Source organism: Thunnus maccoyii, chromosome 4, assembly GCF_910596095.1.
Source record: "Thunnus maccoyii chromosome 4, fThuMac1.1, whole genome shotgun sequence".
NCBI lineage: Eukaryota > Metazoa > Chordata > Actinopteri > Scombriformes > Scombridae > Thunnus > Thunnus maccoyii.
In genome coordinates, this window is record NC_056536.1 from 8335521 (window position 1) to 8354522 (window position 19002).

Genomic DNA, 19002 nt, shown 5'->3' on the forward strand with positions numbered 1-19002 from the left:
TCTAAGCTTAGCCAAAAGTTGTCACCAACTGCAGGGCAGCCACCTCAGGCTCTTTATGTAGGCCTCACTGTTCTGCAACACTCACTTATTCTGCAGGTAAAAGTCAGAGATGCAAAGTGAACCTGTTCCCCTGGACTTGTGGTTTTTGATGTTGTTTGAAATGTAACACCTCTATAATGTGGTGCCCAATGTAATACCAATGTAAAGTTACTTTTCTATGACACTAAAGTGAGATTTCATGCAATGAAATGGTGCATCATGTTCTGTTTTGTCTCAAACAGGTAATAATATGCATCTGGTGAAGAAGAACAGCTGGTTCCATGAAGTGAATCTTGCTCTGTGATGCTCAGTGAGTGCTGTTTGTGTTGTTATGGGCGAGCAAGTGGGTGAAAGAGTAAGCGACTTTATGGTATTATGGAGGATTGTTCCTGTTTGGAAAAAGAAGTGAGAGCAGATGACAAAAGAACAGCTTGGCTTGGCTTTACACCCCACCTTCTCCTACGGTGTATTTCCTCCCCTTCGCTCGCCTCCTCTGCCTTCGCTCTCACTTTCGACAGCAACACGGCACTGGCGTGATATCCACACCTACGCCAGACTAATGAAGACGTTTCTTTGTCGCTAAAAACAATGGCCGTCACAAAGAGGACTGCCTCCTTTCCTTCTTCATTCCTGCCTTCCCACCCTCTTCCACCCCCACAGCAGATGGACCGAGGTGAAAGCCAAACCGTGTTCTTTAAGAGCATCTCTACTTCTGTGCTGTGTGCGCGTGTGTATGGGCTTATGAAATGGCAAAGTTTTTCTACAGAACTGGCACCTTTAAAGCTGCCCGCAGCTCTGCAGAAGTACCTTTATTCTGTGCTGTTGTTGCATGGAGAGATGGGGGTGAGAGGACATACAGTAGTGAATGACTCAAATGAAATATGGGCTAAGGTGTGACTGGGACTTGTCTCATTACCTTGCGTGATTTCTTATTTCCAGACAGCACATCATAGAGAAGGAAAAAAATAGGGAGGAAGAAAGTTATTAGGGGAAAACTAGTAAGTGTCTGTGCACAGAGAGGCATGCAGAGCTAGGCAAGTGCAAAAGCCCACAAAACACACTCACATATACACACCGGACACATCTGTGAGAGCATTAAACATGGCTGCAGTGTAGCACAAACAAGTGGGATAAGTACATTGAAAAAGAATATAAGAAAAGTGAAGAACCATTTTTTTTTTTTTTTTTGGACATGCCCCTTGCATATAGATACTATATGTACACATGCGACCATAAAGTTGTGCAAGTGTGTTTACATTTTAGAGAGTGAATGCAAATAAGACAGCAAATCTACGAAGGCCATGCATGAGGCAGATGGTGCCATTAAGAAAAGATGAAAATAAAAACTTCATGGATGAGAGACTGTGAATAGTGCCGCTTAACCCAACCTCATTTACAGACTCCTGTCATTCTGTGAGAGGTGAAGTAGATTTGTATTTCTCTCATCTGTATGTATGTGCCTTTGAAAGTATGTATTTCATCATGCTGGTAGTCTGAGCTGTCTTTGATACCATGAACACCCCCAGCATGCCATATATATATATATGTCCATACATGTGTCTGTGTGTGACTACCTTTGATATGATAAAGTGAGCAAAGTGTACTGTAACTCCCTCCTAGTTCTTAAAGATGGAGTAGGAGAGAATTAGCTGAGAGCCATACTGGACAGGGTCTCTGCATTGAGCTCCATAAGTAGTCTCAGCTCATCCCTTGTGTCCCCTCACCCCCCTCGCCCATCTTCGCTTTTCCCTTGCTCTCCTCTTTTAATAAGATTTTCTGCCTCTGTTGCTGGAGTAAAACACAATTACCACCCGGACGATGGGAGGCGGCGGGGGAAGGACAGAGCAGTGAGAGAGAGAGAGAGAGAGAGAGAGAGAGAGAGAGAAAAATAAAGAGCGGAGTGTTGCGTCTTAGATGATGGAGTTGACAGAGTGCATGTTCGTGATCACAAATTACACTACTTAATATAATTGGATGACTTAGAGGCTTATCAAACTATTAGATCGCCTTCATTTGGAAGCGTGTACCTGCTTTATTGGTCTAGACGCGTAGCTGGAGAGTTTCATTACGCTCTTCTTGCTGCTGCTATCTCCTTTATCTGCCTCCACCTCCCAAGACACCAACTCGAAGGATGAATATATAAAATTGACTGTATACTAGTAGTATAAGCTATTTTTGCTTTCTGTATGCAACACCAAGTTATATATCCAGTATGTCAGCAAGCTGAAAGGCTGCTGTGAGTTTTAAAAAAAAATTACAGCACTTCCAAAATTAAGACAGGTTGTCAAACTGGCGCTCATCTAGGGCTCTCCCTCTTACCTTGACGGATGTCGGGAGATAGCAGCAGATTTTCAGCAAATCAAGCTGGCAGAACCACATGGCGTGAAGTGGTGTGGAAAACCTCAGCAAAGGGAGAACATTTGCTGATTCAACTATGCCCGAAGGGCAAAAGGGATCACTAAAGCTTGAGGTTGTGGCGATGACGTGATAAGAGCACGCAGATGATCAAATACAAGTATATACGGCACAAGCAAGATTAAGCATAGCTTATATCCATCAACCCTGCATGCTAAAAGCAAGATAACCATGAGCAGGAGCTTGTTAGCTTGCTCTTACTTACTGGTGCCTCTCCTCGGACAGGGTCCTTCTTGTTCACCATGATCTCTCCTTTGCGGTTGGAGCGCTCCAGGTCGATGACGTTCCACACGTTAAGCTGGATGGGTTCCTTACTCCTGAACCACACACACACAAATACACACGACATATGTTAGGCTCATTAAAAATACACTGTAGCTATAATTGAACAAAAGCTCAAAGTTCAACTACCAAGATCTTTATTCTGTGTATTTTCTTTTTTCTTTTTATTTTATATATATAACATTCATTTTACACTACAAGTTGATGGGGATAGGTGGCACTGGGCAGGTGAGACTCTTGAGGGACCATGACAACATGTGATGTAAGGGTCAAGCGACCAACGAATGCATCGGTAAGCTACAAGACGTGTTTACATGTAGCATCGGAGGACCCCTCAATAGAGACTAATGCATCGTTCACGTCATGTGAAAGGGAAGGCAGCGATGGGAAAGATTCTGATGTTTACCTCATACGAGTGTGAGAGCAATGATTACAGAGTTGGTCATGTGAGGGTTAGAAATACTGCACATTTGTTTGCCTTTTCTGGCTGTAACATAACAACATTATAAACAATGATGGAACCTACACTAATCTATGACTCTGGATTTTCATCACTGAACTGTATGAAACTATCTGAATGAGCAAAGTGATTCTTGATGTTCCTCTCTCTATTCATCACTACCTACAGTAGACTACTTGTACTGTAAGAAGGGAATCAAGGTTTGCTCAACAAGCTGCACCCTTTATTTAGATTTTACATCCAAAGCAATGCCTTGTTTTTAATGATTTAAATGTGAATCTTGTGTGCGTGAAAAATGTATGAACTGGACTTCAAAATGTGACACTGCAACCTCCATGGATATTTATGTAAAAATAACCTATTTATTCACACTGTGAAAGCCACGTGTCATGCTCAGGCTATATTACAGTTCTATTATCACAGAAAATGTATTTTTTCAGGTGGCTGTGTCATTACTGGCTAAATAGAGATTTACTGGAGATCAGCTTTTTTTTTTCCTCACAGAAAATGGTGTGAACATGCCCACAGAATAAACCACCTTCCACACAGGTCACAAGTCACACAGCTTGCTGCATTGTACATAAAACCTTCTTGGACTCTTTGATCATGCTAACCTGATGGTAGCAGGTCCCTTGCCCAGGTCGTAGCGGAACTCCAGGATCCCTTCATTGAGGGACAGAGAGATGAAGTCTCCTCTTCCGTCCGTTTTTTGGCCGTTGTAGAAGATCAAACCGTTGGAGTCGTTGGCCATGAGAACCACTGTCATGCTGACCTTTTGACTGAAGACATAGCACAAGCAAAGCTGGTAAACACATGCAAGAGCCAGAGATATACAACTATAGATATCCATGATAGAACAACATATGCTTGTTTTTTTTACTTTTGGTACACTGGTAATCTTTCTGTATGAAAATCAGGTAGAAGTATTATATATTCTACATGTTCAGGCCGCGATAACATGTTATTTTTTGTAACCCTCATTGTCAATTCAGTTCAGGATTAAAGAAGGCCACTTTGCCTTAGGCACAGAACAAGCTCAGCCAATGAAAACTACATGATATTGAATGTTCAGTCATACATACAAGACTTGACCATGTGAGTTTCATACATAGACATGAAGCTTACCGCAGATCATGGCCGTAGAGATGCAGCCCCTTCAGCTCCAGGTAAGAGTCTCCGTTGAATAGTGGCATGTAAGCCCCTCTTCTCTCAGTCACTAGAAAAACAAAGAGACTATTCATCCCTAGGTCCCGTTTTTGTTGCTGACAGAATTGAAATTCAGGTATAGTCAGTACATCTCTGAGGGACCTGTCAGCATTATGGAAAGAGATGGATTTGTGTTTTCATAGCCTTTGGGATTAAGACTTTGTCTTGACAGAAATTCAAACAAAATAATTCAAAAAACCCTTATGTCAGACTGATTACACAGTCTGCCATAGTCTAACAAAGAACCTTTGGAGGCATGTAGAGTTTAACGCCACAGCCGGGGACCCATGAAATAATGCAGTCATTGTATTTTGGCAGGCCTTTTTATAAATTCTTGTCTTTTTGCGACGGGTGTACGTCTGGAGTGATTAGGACAGGCACTGTGCCATGCTTCTAACAAGTGGCTTGACATTAAATATCGTTTAAGTGTCACCCGGGGGGTATGTGTTTATGGTGTTGTTTGCTAAAAACTACCATCATTCAGAAGCATGTGCAATACTAGATGCTCACGCACGCACACACATACACAAGCAAACAAACACACATACCTACAAAGCCAGGAAGAAAGCTTTTATTCGTAATTGGCTGGGATTAGCTGAGTCGAGTCAGGATGGAGAAGGCAGATGGAGATGAGAAAGCTAATTAGCTATTGTGCAGAAGACTGTTAATGATGATGGCACGCACCATAGAGGAGAGAGAAAAATAGCCTTGCGCACACAACAAGGAATCGTGCACTAAACTGAACTCTATCAGAGTAACAGAGCTGCTCAGAATGCAGTTTCTTATAGAGGAGTGTGGAGGATTTTTTTCTCTTTTCCACCCGGTGTTCACACAGAGAGTACCATGATCAATAAGTCACTAGAGGTCCAGGCATCGGAATGAGCTGAGTGATCAGGAAAACCCAGATGACATATGGAGGAGGAGGAGGGTGAGCTTGAGTACCAAGAAAAGTTGGTCAAGTTGAACTTTTCATAGTTTTCCTATACTTATACGCTACAGAAATAAGCGTCTCAGAAGCAATACTTAAGGAACTGTTGCAACTATCTCTGAGGTTGGTGGTAAGCTCTGAGGTAATTTTGTTTATGTTTGAGAAATGCTGGCTAATTAGTACTTGCTATAAAAACCCATCAAAACCATATCAAATTAGAAAAGGCAATAACAAAGCATTTTTCCTGTTAAAAACTTTGTAGCTGTAAACAAAGCTCCTGGTCCTGCCTACAATCCATCAGATCTTCAACAAAGTTGCTAGCAATGTGAATCAAGGGATCTTTAACTCATTCTCTCTCTCTCTCTCTCTAACACACACACACACACACATTAACTGGTCTCGAGCTTAATGTAGCTAATGCACTGAATGTAAAACATTTTGAAATTCAAACTCCCCCCTGCAGTTAGTTTTTCAAGGACCGGCTGAGTCCAAGTGATCCTGCTTTCATCACTAAATTGTAATGATTTACACTATCACAGGGTAAAAGCACTGATGAAAGTAAGCCATTCAATACTATTGGAACACCCTTGAGAAAAGTCCTTGATGGTGAATATTATATTAGTGAGCCGAACAGACGAACCTGAATTGAAATGGAAACCACAGCTCAGCTGAACGTGCGCACCCGCTCGGATACTCGCAAGGCACACACTTCATATTACCACTAATTCACCTTCAGGCTTCTGATGAGTGGGCTCTAAGCTACCTGTCTTTTTAACTGTTCTCAGTGCAGCCCTCAAGGGTACATCCACCTGGCTGCCACCTTATCTGTGAGCTCCTGTCTGGGGCTGACACTCTGGCTGACTGACACTCCCATTAATCACTGTGGGCAGGGAGGACTGATGCAATTAGTCATCTCATTGATTCCCGTGGAAAAATAGCCTTTTGGAATGGGAGACGCTCTCGCTCACACGGCACTGATTTTGGTTCACCTCAATTTATTTTAATCACCTGCTAACTGGGACTCAGAGCTTGGAAGGAGGTTATTCCCATCTGGTTTTTCAGGACTCCCATGTGTTTGGGGTGCAAGGGTGCATGTTTCTCTTTTGTTAAGGATGTGCATGATAGTATATTCTCTTTCATTCATGGTTGCAGAAGTCAACTCTCGCAAACATTCATCACAGCATCTACAAAGGCAGGGAGGGAAAAAACACGGGACGACTTCAAAATACGACAATGCCAAAAGTGCTAACGATGAACTTCAAAAGCAGCTGAGCCGTGCTCTGGTTTTTTCCCCAGCCGTGCCCAGCTCTGTCATGTGGAGCTAAGCAGCAACAAACATGTTTGAACACAACACCTGTGGGCGGATAGGCAGGGAGGGAGAGGGGGGGAAGGCTGCGGCTTTGTTGCCGCTTATCCACTAACAAGCACGGCTGAGTCGATGCAGTGAACCACCCGACGGGGCCAATCACCTACCTCAGTTCCGCAATCCAGCAACCCTCCCATCCCCACCAACCCTGAAGGCCCAAACCATCCCCCACTTCCCCCATCCTGCGTTTGATCTCCTTTTTTGATTCAGGATGGATGGAAATGTCATACGGCGGAATTAAAAGTAGAGTAAAAGAGGCAGAAATTGAGGAGGATGGTACTCAGCTGACTACAGACCAAAACAACTCTGCTCCTTGGTAAGCAGTGTAGAGAACAACTGTGGTGTGAAGTGATGGATTTACACCAGAATATTGACTGTTAAATTCAGATTACCTTTCTCACAGTGCCTCCCTTCACGTCCCATTGGACACTCGCACTTGTAGCCTCCCTCGGGCAGCGCCTGGCACTGGGAGGATTGATGGCACCTGTTGGGCTCGCATGGGTCATGGACGTCAGCACAAGTTGGACCTAGACAAACACACAAATCCACCATGAAAAAACCATCATTGAAACTCAAGGCAAGATTTTCTACCACTTTCTCTTTTATTCCATTTGAGAGGAGGTGGAGACAAAAAAAAAAAAAAACAGGGAGGGAAGCGGGATGGATTTCCTCTGTAATAGAGGTCATTTTCTAATAGGATTTGGAAATATTACACGTCCAGATTAAACAGTGGAGGGCCTCCCCGCCATGCGGCCATGTTTCTGGGCCAACGCCGACTGTGGGAATGGCTCGGGATCGTCTGGTGGATGATGGTTTTGCCCTCTGCCACAACCCATCTGAATTCACCCATCATTACTTTAGCAGTCAGAGCCTGTGGTGAGGAGGGCGCTATAATGAACCCCATCCCCGCTGAGCTCACAGGACTCCCCCATTTTTCCTCACTCGCACTTTTGGAAGCTGTCCTTTATCCTCCGTTCTCACTTCTTCCCTACTGCAGCTCTTTTTTTTTCATTTCTCTCCCTTCTCTCCCATTATTTTAGTCCTCCGTCTAACTACAACTCTCTCTACCCATTTACTCTCTTCTCTTTCTGTGATCTGTCCCTCTCTTCGAGACTGGCCATCTTGGCCACTAAATTGACGTGATGATAAAATTAACTTGACTGTGTGTTGGCAGGCAACGGTCCAATTCTCATTATCACCATTCATTTTACACCATGTTGCCAGCACAACTTTGATCACAGCAATGCTTCTTCAGAGTAGAGGGTTATCTTTGCTTCTTCTCAGGCTTCTCGATATCAACAAAACATAAAAGCACCTCTTATATGAAAGGCAATAGTAATGTAATGTGATACTTTCTTGATCCACATTACAAATTGAAGGAAAATGGCTCTTAAAACTTGGCTGAAAGGTGGTTTCTCTAACCACTGAGCTGCCCCATGTGGGTATAATATCTTTTAATATTAAAGCATAAAAGTTAACTCTGACAATTAACTTGGTTCTGGTGAGGAACTTTCTGCAGCAGGCTTTGGAACAACTAGGGCTTCGCTTGGCTGGGCCCTGATGGTGTCTGCTCTTGACTAAATTTTCTCTGAGTTGCTTGTTAGTTGGCATCTGCTGGAGGGAGAAAAAGAGGAGGAAGGGATGTGGAAGTGCAGATAGGCCAAAGGCCAATCACTGTGAATTCGGTGGAAGTTTTCATGTTTTCTGTACTGCGTCAACATTTAATCTCTCATTTCTGTGCTGGACACACAGATTTGACAGTGTTGGTGTTTACAAAATGACCTCTAGCGCTCCTGCTGGGGGCGTGAGTTACACTGTCAAATTAGGCTGTCAAGCTTACTTAGGATTTGTGAGCAAGTCATGACCACAGTGAATCTCTGAAGAGAAGGCAAAGCAGAGATACAAACATCATTTTAACCACAAGGTGTTAGAGAAGTCTGGAGATTACAACATATATTGTCTACATATTTCCCTGTGCACACGTTGAAATAAGCCTCTCGAAAGTCCATGACCGTTCAGAAATCCCAGTATGACCAGTAGGAACACAACTGAACTGCATTGCTGCAGTGTTAAAGCTTCCTTATCTTGGCATCTTACCCCAGAATCCTTTGCTGCACTTGCAGTGGAACATCTCTGCCTCCTTGACCTGGCATGCTGCACCGTTCTTGCATGGATTTGGCTGGCAGGGGTTGTTGCCACATTCACCCACACCGCTGCCGTACAGACTGTCGCCCCCGTTCTCCTGCAGGTTGAGCACCCGGTTGTTGACATCAAGCAAGCGGATGCAGCCTACCAGACCTGTGGCCACCGCTGTTCTTTCCCTTACACTGAAGAAGAGAAGAGAACAAACAAACTTTGAACCTTCATCGAGGGAGTGTCAGAGCTAATGAGCTGAATGCTGCCTAAGACGTACAGTTGATAATAAAGAATCAGTCCGCAAAATGGACAAAGATGGGAAACTAGATGCAGCTAGGTCCTGTCAGGAATTAGTGGAATACTGGACTCAATATTAAAATCTCTACACTGACAGGTTTAATTGAACAGAATCTGCAGTTGATGGTCTTTTTGTCTCATTTCCTTTCTGCCCTGAACGATCCCATCGCTGTGTGTTAGAAGAAATATAATCTATTCTTACTCCTGCTTCATTTCCTCGGTTACTCCTCCAATGAAAAGGTGGGTGTCGAGGTTCAGGCCATCTGTGCCACGTGGACTCTCGCCCTCAATGTGCGGCTCGTTGTCCACGCTGAGCATGGCGTTGCGTCGATTGCGAGTAACCACCAGCTGATGCCAGCGGCCTTGGCTGATTTGGACTTTGCTAACCAAGGTGCCTGTGCCCGAACCTGTGTTGAACCTGAAAAAGGGGAGATACAAAGCATTAGACGATCTCTCAGTCAACTTTATCTAACAATCACTTTATACCCTTAAATCAGTTTACAGCACTAGAGGAGGTTATTTTCCACACTATATGTTTATTCTTTATTGAGCAGAGAGGGATGAAAGAGAGAAAGTACAAAACTTCCCATTTGGGATTCCAAACTATGTGGCTGAAATGAAGGCTCACTTAAAAAAATGTCTTTCACACCCTCTTTTAATTCAACCTTTTATCCAATGAGGTGCTGTTGAGAAAGGGGCCATATCCTCACAGAAAAGAGCTGTCGTGTATGTGCACCCACACATATGGTAGTATTAGCACAACCTGAGAGCAATTATCTGCCACAAATAATTAGTTCTTCTCCCCACGTCTTGGATTTGCAGAGCTGTGGGTGGTAATCTCACAGCTGTATTTCTGGAATTGAGGCAGAGCTCCATTTGAAAGCACAAGTGACTAATGATCTCCTTCAGTTCGCTATTGATTTCACTCTGAATGGAAAAATCTAACCTGGCCAGGTTGGGAGGAAATGCAAGGGCTTCAAGGGGTCAGGGTGAAACACAATACCCGAAAAGATAAGGAAAGCGGGTGGTGTTGGAAATAATAGGTCTAACACAGACGCGGTGCAGAAGCTCTAATTAGACCATGTCTCTTCTGAAGATGCTGTTTTACCCCAAATGATTTTTTATGCATTCAATTCCACTGTGGGGGGAAACAATAATAACTTACTGTTTCTACAGGTTTCTGGCAGGAAAATAGTCTAATTTAAACAGACTGGATGAAACTTTTGGTTACTGTCAGCTTTAATCCAAAAGTGATACAGGTCCATTGTTGGAATCCTATTATACATCTTTAAAGGGCACTACAGCAATTTTACATGTCAAACTCAATTTTCTTGTCATGAGAAGTGATACTCAGCCCGGCTTTGAGTCTTCAAATCTTTAAACAGAAAGGCTGTGCTACTAACTGAGGCATGGATATTGAAAGATGTGGATGTTTACCTTGCAGGGAGGATATAACAAACGATGCTTTAGAGATCATGGGAAGTGCAGGATTCAATGATTTTGGAGTTGGATCTATACTAGAAACTACATAAAGGTCAGGAAGCTTCTGCCTTTGCTGCATTGATTTTGACAGTTCTTTTTTTTTAATGTGTCTCTTGAAAGTCCCCAATCTTTATGAAAGAACAACACTAAATTTAAAAGTGCAGTTTTAAATGGCTTCTCCACCAACCATAAGCAATTAATTCATTCTAATTAATTTATCTAACTCATTGCCTGTGCAGCCCAATACAACCATAGACTTGTGATTTGAGCCCATATAAAGAAACTAACTAAATAAAATAATCCAACTTTGTATAAATGGCACAGCAAGATCACAGATGGATGACACATTTCTATTTTCTCAGTGTCTATTGTTATATCACCCAATCAGATTCATGGGTGATTCCAGACTTGCACAGTGTTACTACGTTTCTATATTTACTGTGTTACTTCAATCCTGTACACTCTAATGCATCTATGAGCCATTTCTAAACACATTTCAGAATATAAAGTACCCAATTTGGACATTCTGCACATATTTCTGTGCATATGTTCCCATCAAACAGGATCATGTGCGCAGCTTTGCGAGTTTGAACACACTTCTGAAAGCGATGCTTCATATCTATCTGCAAATCTGTCAAGGAGCCTCTGTATCTTTATTTAATTTCGGGCAGTGGTGTTTTCAACATGTTACTTGTTGTAATTATTTGCCTCATTATCTTCAGCGCTCTCTATTTGTTGTATTCTTATCTACATCCTCTCTCAGTTGCTGCTGCAATGACCCTGTTTCCTCACGGGGATCATTAACATTTCATCTAATTTAATCAAACAAAAGTGGCAGAAATCAACTGACAAGGTCGTCGCCCCCTCTTGACTCAGTCAATGCTCACCTGAGCTCCACCCTGCTGTTGACCAGAGCCAGAGAGATGAAGTCCTTCTTGCCGTCCTGGCCGTTGTAGAGCAGGATGCCCGTCATCTCGGACGCTCTGAACTCCATGGCGATGCGGACCGTGTGATAAGCGCTCATGGTTTGGAAGGCCAAGTAGGACTGGCCGCCAAATGATGGGATGAAGTACTTGATCACTATGGAGGAATGAAGACAACAAGCCAATCCTGTCATTAGTATGTGTTAAGCTTTATCACAGAGTAATAGGTGTTTAATGTGCATAATTAAGTGTGAGTGGTGGTGTGTCTTGATGACAGAAAAATGAGCCTTTCTAGCAGTTTATTTTGGGAATTATGTTTTTCTGAAATGCTTGATGGGTTTATCAAAAGGAGAAGGTCGAGAAAGAGGAGGAGCAGAGCTTTTCACCCACTCTCAAGACACACACATTCACACACTCACGCACACACACACACACACACGCACGGGAAGCCTTTGTTTTTCTGCCACTCGACAATTATGATTATTATCATCCATTTTCTCCCCCGGGCTCTTTTTCTCTCCATCCATCTGTCTTTCTGTCCGTCTCTCGGAGGAAAATGGCAGCTGATGAGCTCCCTCTTTTCTAATGACTTGATTGATCTGAGGGAGGCTGGTGTGCAATGTGTGTGTGTGTGTGTGTGTGTACGTGCGTGACTTCATTTAGCCACTCTAACTCAAAGACACAGTGATTCTCACCAGCTAATCCCCATCAAAGCAATTAGTGTCAATTATCTTAAGATGCAGCTGCGTGAGGTTATTCCTCATCCCCCCCCAAAAATCCCAAAAGTAGGGTAAGAGAGAAGAAACAAAAGAAGAAGTTCTCCCTGATTTATGATTTTTTCTCAGTGGTGCTGATTGGATTTTGTGTTGCCTTTGATGAACAGCTCAGTGGTTGCTCACTTCTGAGGTGTTGAACCTGTCTGAATCACTTGAGATGAATTTGAAGCGCAGCCACCGAGGAGAGATGTTGTGTCTGACTCAATCACGCTCAACTCTTTGTTCTCAAGTTTTTTTAGAAAAATCTAGTATAAAACTGACAATCTGTCCTTAGCTCTGATTTGCTGTTGCTTTGTTGGGAGCCGCTTTAAATGACCCAATAAATCCACATCTGTGACCACACAACATTTAATTTACATATTCCAGCACTAACTGAGTCATTACTCACACTGCTACTTAAGTTGGCACTTTGCAGCCACTTTGTGATGCTACAATTAGACAAAACTACTGCTTAACAGAAGCAATATGTTTCATTACTTTTTCTTTAAAATAAAAAAAATCATTGACTAAAACGTTCCTGTAATATTTGATTTTATTATTTTAATGGTGTGTTTCTACTTCTTTATTAATATATTACAGCACTTGAGGATATGGTTAGCAGTGATTATAGAACAGCTAAAAGGCATGATTGGCACAATGGAAAGTGGAGTGCTTAAAACCCTCTTACTGTAGTTGCTGCAATATCACGGTAAATGTCAGCTATGGTGGTTTCTTTGAAACTGCTAATTGCAAAAGTGCCAAATTATAAGGAAAGTCTGTTCCGGCTCATTTTCTTAGATGAGTTTGAAGCTCAGACTTTGAAACTTTTGAATTAACAAATATGGGAAAAGAAATAGCCCATGATATATACAGAAGAAGAAAAAACTCCCTGCTGACTCACCCTTCTCACACACGGCGCCTCCTCGTCCGGCGGGGCACTTGCAGCTGAAGTCGTTGCCGTCTTCCTCGCAGGTCCCCCCGTGGAGGCAGGGGTGGGAGTCGCAGGGCTTCTGGGCCTTGTGGTGAAGTTTTCCTCTGACGTGGGCAACGGTGGTGGCGGGAGGCAGCGCGGTCGTGGTGATGGCTGCTTTGGTGGTGGTGGGGAGTGGTGTGGTGACCGGCGCTGAGGTGGTGGTGGTGGTGCGCCTGTTGTTGTAGGGCCTGCGGGTAGTGCCCGGCGGGCGACGGGTGATGTAGGGGGAGGTTGGCGGAGGCCTGGTGGTGGTTGTGGTGGTAGTTGTGGTGGGAGCGGCTGTGGTTATCGACGCTGTGGTGGTGGTGGTGGTGGTGAAGAAGGGGATGGAGGAGAGGCCTGTCAACAGAGACGTAGAGAACGATGGATATTAGAAAAAGAAAAAGAGACGTTAAAGTATGCTGAGCCTTCGGTCTTGAGATTTCCAATTCAAGAGCTGTAAAACCTTTGATAAATCACCTTATGAATAACTTAAAACCCCTTTTCATTTTATTAATCCCCACACACTCCTGTTAAGTCCACACTGTATTACCATAATTGGTGAAGCGTATATTCTCGTCCTCCGGCTTCTTCACGGCGATGCTAGTCTCTCTGGAGGCCTTCAGCTGTTTCAGCAGGGCTCCTTCGATGTCCTCCACCGTGTATCTTGTATCTACAATAAACAAGAGGTACAGCCACTCAGGACAAGGCCTCAGAGGAGCACTCCAAAGCAAACATAGGACTCGTGTTTCTTTAGTGGTACAGTGGATATATCAGAAAACCCTGTGTATGACAGCGGAGGGTCTCCGGGGACCACTTGTCCTCCACTTGCCACTTGTCCAGCTTTTTTCCAGATGAATCGCTCTCATAACGTTTGCCGCAGATGTTCACTTTACTGGCCATGGAGGAGAGCCGCTTAACGGCACCCGTCACCCTGTATGAAGGGTATGAAGGATGCTAAACGATGCTCATAAAAATAAAAAAAAGGAAAGGAGAGGAGAGGAGAGGAGAGGAGGAGGCAGGGAGGGAGTTTTAAGGCCCTGTCCTGGTTTCAAACATTATTTTGAGCTGAGTTCATATACGTAGAAGTTATTAGTCTTAATAATGAATGCACTATGTATGTGCAGTCGATTTGAGAGTAACATGAGGTTCCATTCCTGTTTAGCTTTAGATCAAAAATTGTACTTTTAGCTATATAGGAGATGCCAACAGGCGCTGAAATGGAGGGAAGTTGTCTTGGCTCTGAGGAATAACAAAAACCACTCTGAACATCTGAGTGGAGGTAAAAACTTACTCATGATGTTGTTTTTTAACACTGAGGTGCAAGCAAGAGCTGGCACTGAGAAGAAAATTGAACATGATAAAAACTAGGAAAAACATTCAGTGTCTCACAATATTATGAGCTAAATAAACAATAACTAGTAAGAGTGCATGCCTCCGTCAAGGATGAACAAAGAACCTGAATCCAGATCTGCATCAGAAAAACACGTAACAATAGAAAATGATGATGATTTGGATGTTTAATACAAGTAATTGTGCAAAATTTCAGGTAAGGCAAGATTACTAAGTAATGGCCATTTAAATGACTTTTGTTATTGTTGTGCTACCTACTGTTTAATAAAAATTGCATTTAAAGTTTGGTCTTGTTCAAGTTCAACATGATTGCTATTGTGAAAATGCTTTCAAGAAGTCTGTCAAATAGGCCACTCTTCTAAGAATTTTGGAACAAGTTTTCAGAGAACTGTGTGGAATATAAAAACAAAAAAACAAAAAGCAGAACTATTATGTACTAAATTAGATGAAGAATGGATATAATTTGTATGAAGAACAGTAAAAAATGATGGTGACTGCTGGAGAAAACAAACGTCTCTCTGCCATACAGTCATGAGTGAAACTGTAGTGCTTTAAAATGCTGATATGGTGGCTTATTCTGCTTAAATTAGCCTAACTTTTATCCCAATTTCATTTAAGCAGTTTTGAGATATCCTGCTAGTTAAAAGGAAAAGGGGAACAAAGCACAACTTCAATGACAGAGGTAACAACACTGAGCTGCGGCTCAAAAAGATTTAGCAGACTGCATCTCATCATTATTCAGTTTTCAAATCTTCTGCTCTCACCTGGTTTGAAGTGGGCCTCCACAAAGGCCAGGATGGAGTTGCTGGGTGCCAGGTTACGGACACGAACGCTCATAAAGTCTCTGCGCACCTCCGACTTCCTGAATAACTCATTGAGCTACAGAAGAGAGGGAGAGATACAGAAAAAGGGAGAGAGAGCAAGAGAGAAGAGATGATAAATGAGGCTGGTAATGAGCTCCACGCTATCGTAGCCGCGACTCCAATTCCACAAGACTGTACTCTATCTCCAAGGAAGAAAGACTGCCTCTCAAATTGGGGTGCAGAGAAGAAACCTATTGGGTGTGGGTGCACAAATTGACATTTAGCTGCAGCTGTGGTATTAATTATAGTAACAAGTTTTCGGGAGGAGCTAAGATAAATGTCGTGCTACCCTGACATGTGCTCCTGATTGGTTTTGCCTCTGATGCCCCGGTTGTGTGCATGTTGTAGCAGCCAGAAGAGCTTCATAAGGAGGTTTTTACTAAAATGGTTTTTTTTTTAAAGCCAACAGGGATATTACAGTAGCCTTTAGCTAAAAACTCTGGGCCAATATTTAATCGTCAAATTGGAACATTTTCATGCTTGAACTTAGAAAAAGTTACACATACTAAAGTGTTTACCCTTAATTCTATTCTTGTCAGTGTGGTGGTGGATTAATCACATTCACACACTCCTCTTAATACACACATTCAGTCTTTGAATGCAACAAGAAACAAGTGGAAAATCCTCCTACTTGTCCTCATTCCAGCTGCTGGTTAAAATCACAGGAGCCACAGGGATTGCTAACCCACTACAGTGTAGCATCCTCTGAGTGGCCGTTTCCATTGTTTCCACTGAGCGCTCCTCCACATTCCCCATCTGCATCTCATTGATGCAAATTTACTGATGTTCCATAAAATGCCCACATCATATGATATTTTTTACTCAAGAGAATAAAAATGGAACTCATGCAGTTGATTCAAATAATTTAGTTCAAGGTTAAAAGCTCAGAAACCCACCTATCTGCAGCAAAGTAATCACATTAACATTGTTTCTGCGGCTTTCACAGTCTTTCAGTAAGCTTTTAAACAAAAAGTGACGCTAGCAAGGTGAACTGCGGTGCAAAAAGTTGCTGATTCGTTGAGTGGCACTGCACTCAGTTCAGCTTGAGGATTCGGTGTTTAAGATTATTTGCTTCGTGTACTGAGCACCTTTAATTTGTGGGCTGAGGTGTGACAGCAAAGTAGACAGGTCAAAAAATAAAATCCTCCAAATCTGGCTTAGGGATGGAAATGGTGGTGGACAAGCTCTCAAGTGGACACGCTGACCTAGAAATCTCCTGTCTTTTATTTCCTTTCCCTACTCTTCTTTTAATTTATTTACTAATATGACAGAAATGGCTGCAAGTTGCTTCTTTGTGTGTGTGTGTGTGTGAACTGTATATCTGTGTATGTCCTTTGTGCATGTTTGTCCCTGTATGTATGTATGTGTGTGCTTGAAGATGAAGGGGGTGTTGGTTGCTGTCAAGTACTGCACCAGGCTTCAGAGACACAGCGCATTAACAAGTGCACACACACACACACACACACACGCACAAATCGCTGTGAGGTAGTAGATGAGGTCCCAGTGGGGGCTAGTGACACCGATTCAACAGCTGGTAGATGTGTACTGAATACACAGACGCACACACACACACACACACACACACACAAACACACACGCGCGTCCCCATTTCATCAGAGGAGCAAGGCCCTGGCTTGACAACAGAGACATTTGTTCAAAGGTCTGAGCTCAACAGAGAAAACAGTGGAGAAATTCAACCGGGGTAAACCACCCGGGCCAAACTATGATTACTGTACAGGCTCTGTGCCTGCCTGGACCCTGGCTGGCTAACAGCATCTGGCATCATGACCATCCAAACTTATGTGACTCAAATCCAGAATAAGGATTTGATATTTCAAAATATCTCCAACATCTTAATTAATCTCACATGAGATGCTGCTTTCTGATGCCGTGTGTTTGGGAAGCAATCGGCAAATTAGTTTTAGGTCCTCTTATATTGAACTTGAAGTCATTTCCTGAAGCTTCATGTAATATCTTTGCTAGCTCAGCTCTAAAGCTTGCATGCAGTGCTTGAAATTAAAAGCTATGCACCATTGAAATTCCGTGAAAATTCTGTCATAATTATCCGCAGTATATGTGAGGAAAATCCTAGTCTCAACATGATGAGAATTCTTTCTTAATGTTTGTGATGATAATTATTGCACCACCGCCGGCCGGTCGGAGTCATATTTTCTTGTGATCACGACATGAATCCTCACATTCCTTCCGAGGGATCACCTGATGTAACAGTTTGCCAATAGTCCCTTTTTATTAAAAATCAAATATCATCCAGGCAATGTTGTCTCCCTCTGATATGATGTATGTTCTTCTGTGACCGCGGCCAGAGAATATGTTCTTTATCATTGTTATTTTTCGATCAGATTTCTGACCAGAGGAGTCACTCCTGACCAGTGTGGCAGAATATTACTCGGTAGCTTCAGGGGTGTCGATTCTGTAAAACCTTCAATGAAACCTGCCTGAAGGAGCTGAGAGAATTTGATTTGTCTGGCTCTCAGTGAAGACTTTTAGTGTCTCGTAATGCTTTCAATGATGTTTCAGAAGCTTTTCTACTCATGACAAGAAGATTCTTGGGAAAACACAAAATTTAAAGTGAGGCTATGTAACTGTTGCTGAGCAGAAGACGCTGTATCCGTAAGTGGCTATGACAGGATAAAGTCACACTGAAACATTTCTTCAGTCAGTTGCTTTAAGGCTGCATCGATTGTTTGTTTGCTGAAAAAGAGGAGAAGTGCAGAAGTGGCGATTGTGATAATTCTCTGTTTTGTTTGTTACTACGAACAACACCTTTCACACTACACAGTTATATTCATTATAATACAGTATCTTCAGTGTGCTGACCTTACAGTAGCTAACATTACCCACCATGAGCTACTGGTCATACCAGACCAAGTAAGTCTGTAGCAGCAAAACCTCTTAAAGTGCTAAACTGAGCCAAATTGCGTTTTATTGCTTCAATAAAATGTTCAACTTTTCATTTGTAAGAAAAAAAATGTGTTATTTCTTCTTTAGAAAGGTACGTTTTTACATTAATATGGGCAGAATATTGTCTTAAAGCAGATTTGAACTATTAATATTGCTTGTTAAACTGTACTCGTAACCCTACTTGCTCCTACAGCACTTACAGCGCTCTCTATGCTGCGGGCCGTCTCTCCAAACAGCTCCGACTTAGGGTCTTCCATCTCGGGGGTGTAGAAAACTTCCTGTCCCTCCACCTGGTCCAAGTGCAGGAAACCGCTGAATCTCATGGTAGCTAGAAGAAGAGGGGGGAGGACGAAGACAGGAGATGTGATACCGAAACACCACAGCTCCAAATGTTTTTCTACCACTCAGTTCCCGTTGCCTTCACACAGTGCTCGCTTTAGGGTAGTGCCGGTTTTAGGGTTAGTGATGGATTTTGTGTTTGTGTGTGTTTGACAAGGGGAGGTTAGTGAGTTTGTTGCTGATTGCGTGGGGTTTGAGAAAGGGCTGGAGTTTGGCCATTAAAGGCGGCGGTGGAGGTTGTGGTGGTGGTGGAAGAGGTGGATTGTGAGATATGAGGAGGGAAA

At 42.9% G+C, this 19002-nt stretch overlaps 1 protein-coding gene across 4 annotated transcripts in view; it reads right to left on the reverse strand.

Annotated features, from left to right (window-relative positions):
* agrn (agrin) overlaps nt 1-19002 on the reverse strand; it is a 255636-nt gene that overhangs the window by 14012 nt on the left and 222622 nt on the right. For all 4 annotated transcript variants that reach the window (XM_042408571.1, XM_042408572.1, XM_042408574.1 and 1 more), the window contains 11 exons: nt 18580-18707; nt 15359-15473; nt 13795-13914; nt 13191-13601; nt 11499-11691; nt 9332-9547; nt 8794-9023; nt 7089-7223; nt 4322-4412; nt 3811-3975; nt 2660-2771 (listed from right to left, as the gene is read on the reverse strand). In XM_042408571.1, coding sequence (XP_042264505.1) covers nt 2660-2771; nt 3811-3975; nt 4322-4412; nt 7089-7223; nt 8794-9023; nt 9332-9547; nt 11499-11691; nt 13191-13601; nt 13795-13914; nt 15359-15473; nt 18580-18707 — 1916 coding nt within the window. The remainder of the gene's footprint in view (nt 1-2659; nt 2772-3810; nt 3976-4321; nt 4413-7088; nt 7224-8793; nt 9024-9331; nt 9548-11498; nt 11692-13190; nt 13602-13794; nt 13915-15358; nt 15474-18579; nt 18708-19002) is intronic.